At 43.8% G+C, this 12,807-nt stretch overlaps 1 protein-coding gene across 1 annotated transcript; it reads left to right on the forward strand.

Moving 5' to 3' along the window:
- The first annotated feature begins 34 nt into the window (after positions 1-34).
- On the forward strand, positions 35-2,359 carry LOC145443127 (ATP-binding cassette sub-family D member 3-like). The gene has a single exon (XM_080321121.1). It carries the CDS (start codon positions 99-101, stop codon positions 2,100-2,102), a length of 2,004 nt encoding a protein of 667 aa, XP_080177247.1. The 5' UTR covers positions 35-98; the 3' UTR covers positions 2,103-2,359.
- The last annotated feature ends 10,448 nt before the right edge of the window (positions 2,360-12,807 follow it).

A 12,807-nucleotide genomic window follows, 5' to 3' on the forward strand; every position in this document is an offset into this window, starting at 1 on the left:
TTTGGATTCTTTTGAATTCCTAAATCTCTTGCAGACTTCAAACATACCATATGTTTTGGATAGTAGGAACAGATTAGTGGGAAAATACTTCACCAAACATGCCGACTGTTTTGAGTAAACTACCCGACTATCGTCGTCTGAGATACGTAGCCTACGGATGTGGTCTGGTTTCAGTGGCTGCCTTATTCGGACTTCATCCTTGGCAAAAAAGCTCCAAAAATGCTGCCGCTGACCAGAACATCGTGTTTGCAAAAACCGGCAAGCGATCTGATAAAGAGAAAGCTGGCATCGATATGAGTTTTTTGCGAAGACTGATGAAGATACTGAAAGTTATGATTCCCGGGTGGTGGTCAAAGGAATCCGGACTTTTGACTTTGGTCGCCATCATGCTGATAATGCGCACGCATTTTGATGTTTGGATGATCAAAAATGGCACATCGATCGAAAGTTCAATCATTGATAGAGATAGGAATCGTTTTTTGAAGCATTTATTCAAGTACATTTTTATGCAACCTCCAATTGCTCTTACAAACCAAATGTTGAAATATGGATTGAATTCTCTCAAGCTCCATTTCCGAAAGCGTTTCACCTTGTATATGTACGAGCATTATCTTCAAGGCTATACATACTACAAGATGAGCAACCTCGACAATAGAATATCAAACCCTGACCAATTGCTGACTCAAGACATTGAGAGATTCTGCAACAGCGTCGTTGACTTGTACTCGAATTTAAGCAAACCCTTGCTTGATATCTTGATCTACGTTTACGCCCTCGCTAATACTATTGGTGCCCAAGGTCCAGCGACTATGATTGGCTATCTAGTCGTTTCTGGGATGATTCTCACAAAAATGAGACAGCCCATCGGGAAGCTCACAGTGGTAGAACAGAGATATGAAGGTGAATTCCGATTTGTAAACTCGAGATTGATAACAAATAGCGAAGAGATTGCGTTTTATAACGGAAACGAAAAAGAGAAGAGTACGATTGTCCACACGTTTGCCAGATTATACGAGCATCTGCAAAAATTTGTGGCATTCCGCTTCCGCATGGGAATAGTCGACGATATCATCGCAAAATATTCAGCCACGACATGCGGATACCTGATCGTAAGCAGACCGTTTATGAATCTGCAAAACCCACGTTTCGAAAACGCGTCGCACTCCGAGCTGCTTGAAGACTATTACCGCAGCGGCAGAATGCTGGTGAGATTGTCGCAAGCTATCGGCAGAATCGTGCTAGCCGGAAGAGAGATGACAAGACTCTCCGGGTTCACTTTACGTGTAACGGAACTAATGAAGGTCACTAAGGAACTCAACGAAGGACGGTATGAGAGAACTATGGTCAGCCAGAATGAAAGTGGAGATGAGAGCGGGGCTGTTAAAAAGAGAAGAGAGCTTATACCTGGTAATGGACGGTATATCACCAAAGATTTTGTGATCTGTTTTGATAAAGTTCCACTGGTGACGCCAAACGGTGATGTATTGGTGGAAGAAATGAGCTTCACAGTTAAATCGGGTATCAATGTCCTTGTGTGCGGTCCGAACGGGTGCGGTAAAAGCTCTCTTTTCAGAGTCTTAGGCGAATTGTGGCCATTATTTGGAGGCACCGTCACAAAACCAGAACGAGGAAAGCTGTTCTACGTCCCTCAAAGACCGTACATGACATTAGGTACGCTGCGCGACCAGGTGATATATCCCGACTCAAAGGAAGAGATGTATCGTAAGGGATTTACCGACGAGCAATTGTCGGAAATACTCCGGATGGTGCAATTGGAAAGTATCTTGGACCGCGAAGGCGGTTGGGACACCATACAAGACTGGATGGATGTGTTGAGCGGTGGCGAAAAGCAGAGAATGGCCATGGCCAGACTGTTCTATCATAAACCACAATTTGCGATTCTCGACGAGTGCACCAGTGCTGTTAGTGTCGACGTTGAGGGTTTGATATACCAACACTGTCGTGCTGTCGGCATTACATTATTTACAGTGTCACACAGAAAGTCACTGTGGAAGCACCACGAATATTACTTGCACATGGACGGGAGGGGTAAATATGAATTCAAACCGATTGATGACACCACCACCGAATTCGGATCTTAATGTGTTCAATGTGGAACTCCAATGAAGCAGTATACGCAGCGTTATTGATAGCGCCTGCACACTCGTATATAGGGTAGCCGTAATAATCGACGAAATAGGTTTTACTGGCATTGATTCGAATCAATTTCTAGATGTTGATTGTCTACGATACTGTGCAATGTGTTTTACAGTCAATTTTATAACTTGGTATATAGTGATGTTAATATCAATTTTATCGACGCTTTGAAAAATGTTAATAAACTCCTAATTGAATCCGAGGGGTTTGGTGTGTCAAAACTGCTTCGAGCGGCAAAAAGAAATGGATGTCTCTGATTTATTTCACGCTACCAGCTGAGTCAAAGTGAGAGAAATTTCCATGATTGGAATTTGTGGTGAGCCATACTGATCGGTGATCACCATCTGCTTCAAGGTCAGAACGGGATATAATTACTCGGCCTCGTAAAGTCAAGCCCAATTGATCTTCCCCGCTGCAACCGTTAGGCGTATCACATGTGTACCACCGCCTCTAACTGGGGTGATCTCTTGTTTGTGACCAACAACGAGTTGCGTCACGTAAGTGTAATGCAAACAACAGGAATTACGCAATCGCCGACCTCTGGTAAGGTTTGTACGAACGGGCTTTACTGGTGACTGCAGACGAGGGTAGGGTCATCGGCTCCGGAAACCATTCGGAAATGACCACCAGTTCCAGTAATCAGTGATGTATATTCTGTTGTCATTAATATCAGGCTTGTGAAAATAGCGAACGATGTATAATTTCGGAAGCGACAACTCGGTAGAAGTATAGAACTTCATTTTATAAATAGTTGAACATAAGTAATTAACTACGCTCACCGTGAGACTACAAAAAATAAGGGCTAAAAACGATTCATGCAATCCTTCTTCGCGAATGCAATGGCGTTCTTTTTCCATAGCTCTTCTATAGTAAGGTGACCATATATTTGTGACACAAATTCCGGGCGCTAGTGGATTATAAAATGAGGTCTTAACATATTGCCGATTCATATGACGTCACGCCAACAATGCTTTGTCTATCGACTAGAGGTGGTCACCATCCGGTTCAGGAGTATGTGGTTGTGTGTTGCAAGTTGTAACCAGGCCGAAGTCACATTTTTTCAACCCCCTCCAGCACAAAACACTGATTTTGGGCCCACCCTGGGGTAATCGATACAACTTCCGGAGGCTTACTACATGCATCTGGTCTTTAAATCAGTGATTCCCAAGTGCGGCCCTGAGGGCCGCATGCGGCCCCCAGAGAGCCTTCTTGCGGCCCCCAAAATATATTAGGAAATCGATTATTGACAAAAATAAAATATATATTTATAAAATACTCTTGCTTGACTTGACCTCTGTGGTTTTTAATTATAGAATTGCAGGAAAGTTGTGAGTATAGACTGCGAACGTTATGTCACTGCTGTTTCAATGCAATGTGCCCTAACTCTCCAGTTGAACGAGCAGTAGCTATAGATATAAATAGATATTGATAACTTACAAAACCGGAGGAAAATCTCTCCCTCGTGGTCGCTTGAGTAAACAAGAAAAAGAGGCTCAACTCCGGGAAAATACAGTTTTTCTTTAACATTGAAAAAAAAACTTCCCGGTCCAGCTACGAAATAGCCGCCGTAGCGTTCCTACAGAGCTGACTTAATGTATATCAGTCGAATTTGGCCCTATATGTAACCAAAATCCTCAAAAAAGAAGACAAAATCTCAAAAAATAAGACATTTGGGCGTCCTCCGAGGACACTTTAAAAACAATCAAAAAAGAGGACAAATCATCTTAAAAGAGGACGTATGGTAACCCTATGATAACTATTGATGTGCATCACGTGACTCACGGTTGAATACGCCGAGATGCATACTGCTTAGTCGGCTAAAAGCAGCATAATTGGTAGTCCTATATTCAGGGCTGTAACTGCCGCACCCCGAACCCTTCAACTTAGGGGGCCGAGCTCGAAGGCGGCCCAAAATTTTTCGCGCTGGGCGCGATTTTAATTCACCGCATATCTTGATTATTGGGTACTCCCCCCAAGAAAAAACACGCAAGATTTATAGAAATGGTCATATCAGCGTTGGCCATGACCGCACCACAACGCACCAAGACATATAAAGTTTTAGGCCATGTAACATGTGACTCCAAGAAGTGTGAACGATCGTCAGCGAGAAAGCCTTGGCCGTAAAGGACTGCTTTTATGCTGACCAAAAACTTCGAAATACCAAAAGCTTCGTTATATATACAAAATACATATAGGTTTATTTGTCCATATAGGCGCCTAAATGACTGGTTCCAAATGTTCTTGTCTTGGCAAGCTGAACCCCACAAAACAAATACCATCCTGCAGGAAATAAAATTATATGCCAGTGAAGAAATACCAATCTGAAATCGTGTGATCTTCCAGTTTAGTAGGTTTGGGCAATTCTACATTTTTGATATAGCAGACATCAGGATGTCACGAAATAACATCATGTGAAGAAGTCATACCTAGGGGTCTGCCCGCCCGAAGATGTTTAATTTTACGGGGTCTGCAGTTTCAAGACACCTCTCACTCAGCTCTACCGGTAAATCGGATTACGAGACCACGGACGGATCTCGAACAACGTCATGCGGGGTCAGTTTATCACCCTATGGGAGTCCGGGGTCCTGACGAAGTGCCGTTACGTTCCTGCCAACGGGGTATACCCCCGGATATGTTTAATTCCTATTGAGGGGGCCTATACCTTTACAAACACACCTCACTCAGCTCTACCGGTAAATCAGATTACGTGAACAGAGACAAGATGAAAATTGATAGCAATACATGCAATTCCCGATCATATTGACCGATTCAGTCATGAAACTAAAGAAATTTCTCGCGCTTCGCGTGTTTAGAAGAGAAAAGCTGATTCACTCAACGGACACCCAATGCAGCAGATAAGTAGCGGTAAACAGTGTACAGTTTTAAAATCTCGCCAGGGCAATAAGACTACTCCGAAATACCCATGATGACTGTTTGGGTCCGTTTCATAGCCGTAGTATTCGTGCGGCCCCGACCGTACTCTGAAATTCTAAATTTGGCCCTCACACCGAAAAAGTTTGGGAACCACTGCTTTAAATGATTTGAATGAACTGTGTCCATAATATATTGGTTCTTCCATATCTTACTATATAATTTTGCTCCTCTCTCCGCCCACATGATCAGAGTTTGCGGTGGAGCTGGTGGACGATGATGACTTCAAAAATGCAAGGAGCGTATATTGTAAATCGTTAAGTTCATTGATCATGTCACACCCACATGAATATTAATCAGCCTACTGCCGGTGCTCACTGCACCACTGAGCCATTATGAACTCCGCCCATCCGGTGGATTCCAATCTTTTATGTTCGCGACTTCATTTCCAATTTGTCGTGGCCAAGCTCCAAATTTGATAAGCCGATTACTAATTAAAGGTCGGCACATTTGCCCAGACTTTTACGACCTCTTTTGGAAGCTGATTACGTTCAACATCTTCGCGAACCCCAGAATAATGGCAAACTACCAGTGGCGGCTCGTCCTATAGGGCAACTGGGGTATTGCCCCACCTAAAATTCTGTTCAATAACAATTCTTATCCATTTATAGACGCACAGCAATCTATATATACCGAAATCACAGCGAAAAACGTATTCTTCTCGTCCTTTCGCTTGTAAATGCCCATATATAGCGAAGTCTCTGCGAAAATCGAATTCTCTTCCGTGGTTTCGCTTTGCGAATGCCTAACCGGGGCATGCCCGGTAGCGCTCAAAACAAACTTTCACCGTCTATTCTCTCAAAGCCGCGCACAATAAAGAAACAGTGATTTAGTCTCTCCTATTCATAAAATTACCGAGCAGGTCGGGCAACATAGCCTGGTTGCCCTTAAGGTGTGATGTAATAATCGTATCTATATCTGAACTCGGTTACCGTCATATGCGTTTAGTCGACCTTTGCTGGTATAGGTCGATTTTGATGGTGTTTCACACCATGATAATTCTTGAAACTTGGTATGTCATGTTGTGATGGTGGTATTTAACACTGTCCCAAGTTTCAGGGTTTCTACTTAAAGTTTAGGGTAGTAATTCCGTTTCCGAAGTTGAGTGTGCACTTATCCGTCATGTATCGCAAACAGACTTTACTCAAATGCCGGTATTGGTATCCATTGATTTTGACGATGTTCCATACCGAGATCGGCCATGTCATTTGGTACGGTAAGTCTTGATGTTAGTATCGAACGCTGTACCAAGTTTCAAGTTTGTCAATGAACTATGTTAGTGGTAATTTCGTTTCCTAATTCGAGTGAGAGCTGTCTCGTCATTTATCGCAAACATAATTTACGCAAAGCCGGTATTGGTCTACATTGATTTTAACGATGCTCCTTACCTAGATTCGTCATGAGCTTTTGCATGGTATGTCTTGATTTTAGTATTGAACGCTGTGCCAAGTCTCAAGGTTGGCACTCAATGATTAGGGCAGCAATCTCGGTGTCAAGGTCGAGTATGGTAGAGATGTGCGCTGATCTGACACTTAGCCTACCTAACGCATTGCGGATTTCACGCAAAAGCCGCTGTATCTGTGTTAACGCAAACTGTGTTCCATACTGAGATAGGTGATGAGATGATGATATCATGAAACAGTTTACTAACATCCTCGGTTTGCATTCAAATATTTACTTTTATTTTATATTCTCCAATGTCAATTTCACCGTGAAATTGCGGCCTTCAGGCCATTTGCTTACAATTACAACCCCTGTCAAGCGCGATAGCTGTTTCGTTTTCGATGGCGGCTAACAGCTGATCGCTTGATCAGCCTATTCCTCAGTAAATTTTACGCAAAATTCGGTGTTGGTCTGTTGACAGTGTACATTTGACAGTGTACCATACCGAAAACGGTCATGAGGCCACTTCTCGATGATTTCGTGTAACAGTGTACCAAGTTTTCGGCTTTCATCCTCGTATTTATTCGGTAATATATTTTCCAAATACGATTTTGCAGCAGACATATAGACACTATAGACCAGTGGTTCTCAACCTGGGGGGCGCGAAACCTCTGAAGGGGGGCGCGAAGAAGCAGTCAGCTGAAAAAAATCTTCGTGGTCTGCGCGATTTACGTCCAATGCACGCGTGTTTCTCTATAAATAGATCCAGTTTGATATTTTTCAATTCTCTTATCCACATTCATAACCTTCCTTACCATCAAACAATCTGTTGGGGTTGCTAGCATCCCGGTTGGATTTTGTGATATGACGATAAGGGGGCGCGAAATTTTTCACTATCATAAAGGGGGGCGTGTCTAAAAAAAGGTTGAGAACCACTGCTATAGACCGTAAGCCGTAAGTGTCGTGTGACAGTCTCCAGCCTCAAGGCCAAAATTTCCTATGCTGTACCGGGACCGAATTTCCAAGGATGCTATCCGCAGTTCTTCAGAATTATGTTTTGGATTCAATATGACATGTCCAATCTATGAGATAACAATTTCGTATGTGTCCGAACTCGTTGACCTTTCCAGTTAGGCTTACGCAATCTCTCGAGTTATAGTAATTTCCATTTCTGCAGATGATTAGTCAGGTATAGTGCGAACATGAACCGTGTCGAATCTTTGTTCCGTACGCCGTTTACGCAGTTACCACACTTCAAGTCACAGCTCACCGGCAGACCTCTCGCGGCACATACGTTAAAACCACTGTTGTCGGGAAGTTCGTGTTACCGTACCACCAAGCTACTTGTTTAGGTTTGAAAACGCCATTGTGACGTCATCTTGATAAAAAGTCGCTTGCAGCCCTTGCCCCACCACCCGATATTGTCACGAGCCGCCACTGCAAACTACCCCCAGGTTTAGAACCACTTTCTTTGTATTGTGAAAACCCGAGGTTTCCAGAATGTTCGGTATTTTCCGTTTGGAATATTGTTGCGCGTGGTATGGCTGGAGACCGCGTGTTGAGTGATGTTGAGTAGAGAGTTGGCTGAGAGCGTGGCTGAAGATGGATGCGAGTGAGTATGTCTCTGTGTTTGTTAGCGTGAAGTATTAGTAGTTGGGGGCAGCAGCGTGAAGTAGTGGTGGTTTTAGGCAGTTAGGGCGTGAAGTAGGTAGTTGGTCTTGTATTGGCGGGCTTGAGTTGGACGTACCGGTCGAATCTCTGCGCGGATGGTTGGCTGGGGCACGGCCTAGTCACTGACGGTGCTGCGCGAGCACCTAGGGAGTGATGTTGCCCCGTTGGTAGTTCGTACTCGCTTGTAGATGACAAGGCTGCTGCTGGGCTAGGTTTAGGCTGATGGGTGTGCTTGTGTGGAGTTTTGTTACAGTTTCCTGTGCAGAGTGTATCGTATAGGCATTATAGATCGTTTGGGTTCCGTTATGTGTCCGTGAGCATCGTTATTATGAGTTATCGTGAGTTTCTTGTGTCGTATTAATATAATCTTATAACCGCATAGACTTGTGGTGTTGTCGGTTGTGCCGTGATTGTAAGTGTCATATGAGCAGGCGGCAGTCGCAAAGAGACGAGGTCCCGAGCCCAGTAACACACCCGCGATCCCGTTATTGCTACCGGTATACGCCGTAACGGGGTCGCTACAAATTTTGGCGAGCACGCCAGGACCTTGTTTATCTTTGTGATTGCCGCTGCTGTGCAGTGTGCATGCGTATAATATGTCGACTATCGAGTGCCGGTATATCGTATATTCGTATTTGAGAGATGAAGCTTTTTGGGCGGAACGTTTTGAATAGCTATTTGTTATTGTGTCTGCGGTGGCCGAGTGTTCTGTGGATTCTTTATGACGTGAACAATGGGAACGAGCGTTCGTACTGGTTTGGTTACTGCGAAGTACGAAGCGGGAGTCCAATTATAGTGAGTGCATTGGCTGTGAAGAATTGCAACCAGCGCTTGGAGTACTCGAGCGAGACTCGAAGATGCGACTGAGCCTGGGGTTATGTGCTGGCGGAGCGCAGTATAGAGGCGGATGGCTGAAGATAACTGGGCAAGTGACGTTGATTGCTGAAGCTTCAATAAATGTGTATGCTGGATTGCTGGTCAAGCGGAGCGGTCGTAGCCGATAGCCCTGGCGTGGGCCGTGTCAAAGCGCAGGGTTGGCTCAGGCACTGATGACGGTGACAAGTTCGTCAGTGTGTGTCGGCGGCGGAGAATCAGGCGTCTCCTTCCGGGAACCGTGATTAGTTGATGGTGGATTCGCATTCACCCGAGGGCAGCTTGGACGGTGGCCATGGCAAGCTGTGGAATGCAGTCGGAACTAGTGCGGCGGACTTTGATGTCGAGGAGCAGTCTGTGAGGCCAAGCGTATTCATGTTATTGTAAGCTGTTTGTGGACTTGAGCGTACTGTTTTGGAATTGGGCAATAGTGATTTCGATTTTGTTTGAGAAAATCTCAATCAAAATAGGCCGGGGTAGTGTGAAAACCCGAGGTTTCCAGAATGTTCGGTATTTTCCGTTTGGAATATTGTTGCGCGTGGTATGGCTGGAGACCGCGTGTTGAGTGATGTTGAGTAGAGAGTTGGCTGAGAGCGTGGCTGAAGATGGATGCGAGTGAGTATGTCTCTGTGTTTGTTAGCGTGAAGTATTAGTAGTTGGGGGCAGCAGCGTGAAGTAGTGGTGGTTTTAGGCAGTTAGGGCGTGAAGTAGGTAGTTGGTCTTGTATTGGCGGGCTTGAGTTGGACGTACCGGTCGAATCTCTGCGCGGATGGTTGGCTGGGGCACGGCCTAGTCACTGACGGTGCTGCGCGAGCACCTAGGGAGTGATGTTGCCCCGTTGGTAGTTCGTACTCGCTTGTAGATGACAAGGCTGCTGCTGGGCTAGGTTTAGGCTGATGGGTGTGCTTGTGTGGAGTTTTGTTACAGTTTCCTGTGCAGAGTGTATCGTATAGGCATTATAGATCGTTTGGGTTCCGTTATGTGTCCGTGAGCATCGTTATTATGAGTTATCGTGAGTTTCTTGTGTCGTATTAATATAATCTTATAACCGCATAGACTTGTGGTGTTGTCGGTTGTGCCGTGATTGTAAGTGTCATATGAGCAGGCGGCAGTCGCAAAGAGACGAGGTCCCGAGCCCAGTAACACACCCGCGATCCCGTTATTGCTACCGGTATACGCCGTAACGGGGTCGCTACAGTATAAAGCATCCAAACGGCCTAAACCGACTCTATGAATATACCGTTATCTTGAAATTGCGATTACAATTAGACTTATTTCTGTAAATGAATGCTATTTTTATTTATTTTTGATCGCAGTTTTTGCGAGGGTGGTAGTCTCAACATTAAAATTAATATATATCATACTAAATAGCGTGCATCGCGAAGAACAATTTCATGAAGCATAAATCTGCCCTAAAATAATATTGTTGATGTTGATTTACGATAAAATTATGAGCATATACCTCAAGCCTTCATAATTCCGGACATTTAGGCATATTTTAGAAATTCCTCCCGGACGCCATTTTAACAGTGAAATTCCCGACATGTCCGGGAAATTCCCGACGTATGGCAACCCTCTATAGCAGTGGTCGGGAACCTATGGCTTGCGAGCCATATATGGCTCTTTCGGGTATAAGTTATGGCTCTTTACCAAATAAATATTTTTGTACTGAATTGATCTATATTGCAGCGACTTGTTAGTAAACTTTCATCACGACCAGAATAATTATCCCCGTGGCAGTATAAACATGTCTTTGAGAGGTACAGGCAATGCCGTCTTCAAGTTTAGGGTCTATAGAACTATTTTCAAAATACTCAAATTTAAGTTACTGTCGCGCCGGCGACCAATATCACTAGCGAATTCGAGGTAGCCTGCCCGACTCGAAATCTTGGATTTCGCGATACGTTGATTGATCAAAGAGAATAGCAGACATGGCGACACCAATATCTTTTCAAATACACATTTCCTTCCTGATCTACGGCGCGAGATGAACTGTCGTGAACGTGACATTCACAATTACAAACTCGAATTACAAACAACGCCATAGCTATCCCCGTTCTTGATTGGCAAGTAGCTCTACATGGGATAAAATAGGCGTGTAGCGCAACGTTATATGTTACCGCCGAATACTTTGAGAATTGAGAAGTCGATCAGTATTTATATTTTCGAAATCAGTGCGACAGTTACATTTGAATAATATCAGTTATAATAAATTCTAGGCTATTTACGATGAATTGCGTTATCAGTGGTCAGGCTTGACCCGTTGTGCCTTACCTATCGTTTCACGCTTTATTTTCGAATAATAAATTGCAAATTGTGTGAATTTGAGAGAAAAATGTTCAAAATCTAGTCAATCATGAACATCAATAGAAAATACCAATAATAATTGAAGGTTTCAAATTTTTGTTAACAGCCATGACCGGGTAGGTCTACATAGATTGCTGTAGTGAAGTGACCATGTTTGGCTCCACCTACGCATGTCATCATGAGTTCTCGCATTTAAAATGAGCATCACGGCGAGCCTACGTTCTCGTATTTCAAGTTTCGCATGCTCAAGTAAAGCAACCAGCATTAGTTCGAGTTTTTACAGAGACTATGTGGCGCACACGGCGAATCCCATGTATAATGAGTTCGAATTAGTGCTACCGTGACGTCAGGAATTTTCAATTGTGACGTAACAGCTGATTGACATGTATGGCTCTTTGGGAGGTAACATGGAAAAAAATAAGGCCAATATGGCTCTTCGGACAAAAAAGGTTCCCGACCACTGCTCTATAGTTCTGTACCTCCAATAAGCTCTTCTATGGCTTCTTCGTGTACACTCGCGCCCGCATGGTGGTGATCAAGCGCTGCGCAGATCTATTCTTCGGTAGCTGGAGCTGGCCACGCATGCTCACTTGCTCAGTGCTCACTGCTCGGCTCAGTGCTCACCATGCCCCGGCTTGTATTCGGTTGGATAATAACCTCAACGAAGGCACACATTTATATTGGGTTACCATGCGTCCTCCTTTGAGAGGAGTTGTCCCCATTTTTGACAATTTTCCTCCTTTTAGCCTAAATGCCCCAAAAGACCACGAAAGATGTTAAATTTCGGCCTTAAAGATAGACGATGGCTTGCGAGGGAGTAAAATCAGGAAAATGACCTCTTTTTTTATTCAACACCACAGAAGTAGCGTCAAAGGTGGGTAATGCGTAATGCGGGAGTCGAGCCAAAGTGATGACCTTTTTTTAGTCAACACAAGATTTCCACTAAATATAATAAAATCAGCTGTTTTCAATTTCGGTAAACTAACTTTTATGATTTGATAAAAGCGTCCTCCTTTCCCGATTCCAAAATATGGTAACCCATGGGTAACCCTACATTTATATGAATAATCATTTGGTATACAAATATGACATGCTTCGAAGTATATACAAACTGATATCCTGTATAATATTCCTAAGTCGTGCGATATCATTTTACTATAATACTGATGACAAGCTTTGAAATGATTGGGGTTGGTTGTGGATTGAATGTTATGAGTTCTAATATCATTGTATCCGTGCAAATCCTGATGCCTACACACAGGCCCGTAACTGCCGCACCCCAAACCCCCCAATTGGGGGGGCCCGAGCTCGAAAGGGGCCCAAAATTATTTCGTGAATTAGCATAAATTATAGAGTATTTTTGAAAATTTATGCGACTTTTTCAAAAAATTTTCGCGCTCAGCGCGATTTCAAATTGCCAATTATCTTGATTTTTAAGTACTCTTCCCGCAAGAAAAAATACGCAACATTTATAGAAATGGACAT

Source organism: Botryllus schlosseri, chromosome 7 (genome assembly GCF_051294905.1).
Source record: "Botryllus schlosseri isolate E-star chromosome 7, Bs_hap1, whole genome shotgun sequence".
Taxonomy (NCBI): Eukaryota; Metazoa; Chordata; class Ascidiacea; order Stolidobranchia; family Styelidae; genus Botryllus; species Botryllus schlosseri.

What these genes read in the sequence shown, in the direction of transcription:
- LOC145443127 (XM_080321121.1), top strand. Translation starts at nt 99, where the DNA reads ATGCCGACTGTTTTGAGTAAACTACCCGACTATCGTCGTCTGAGATAC.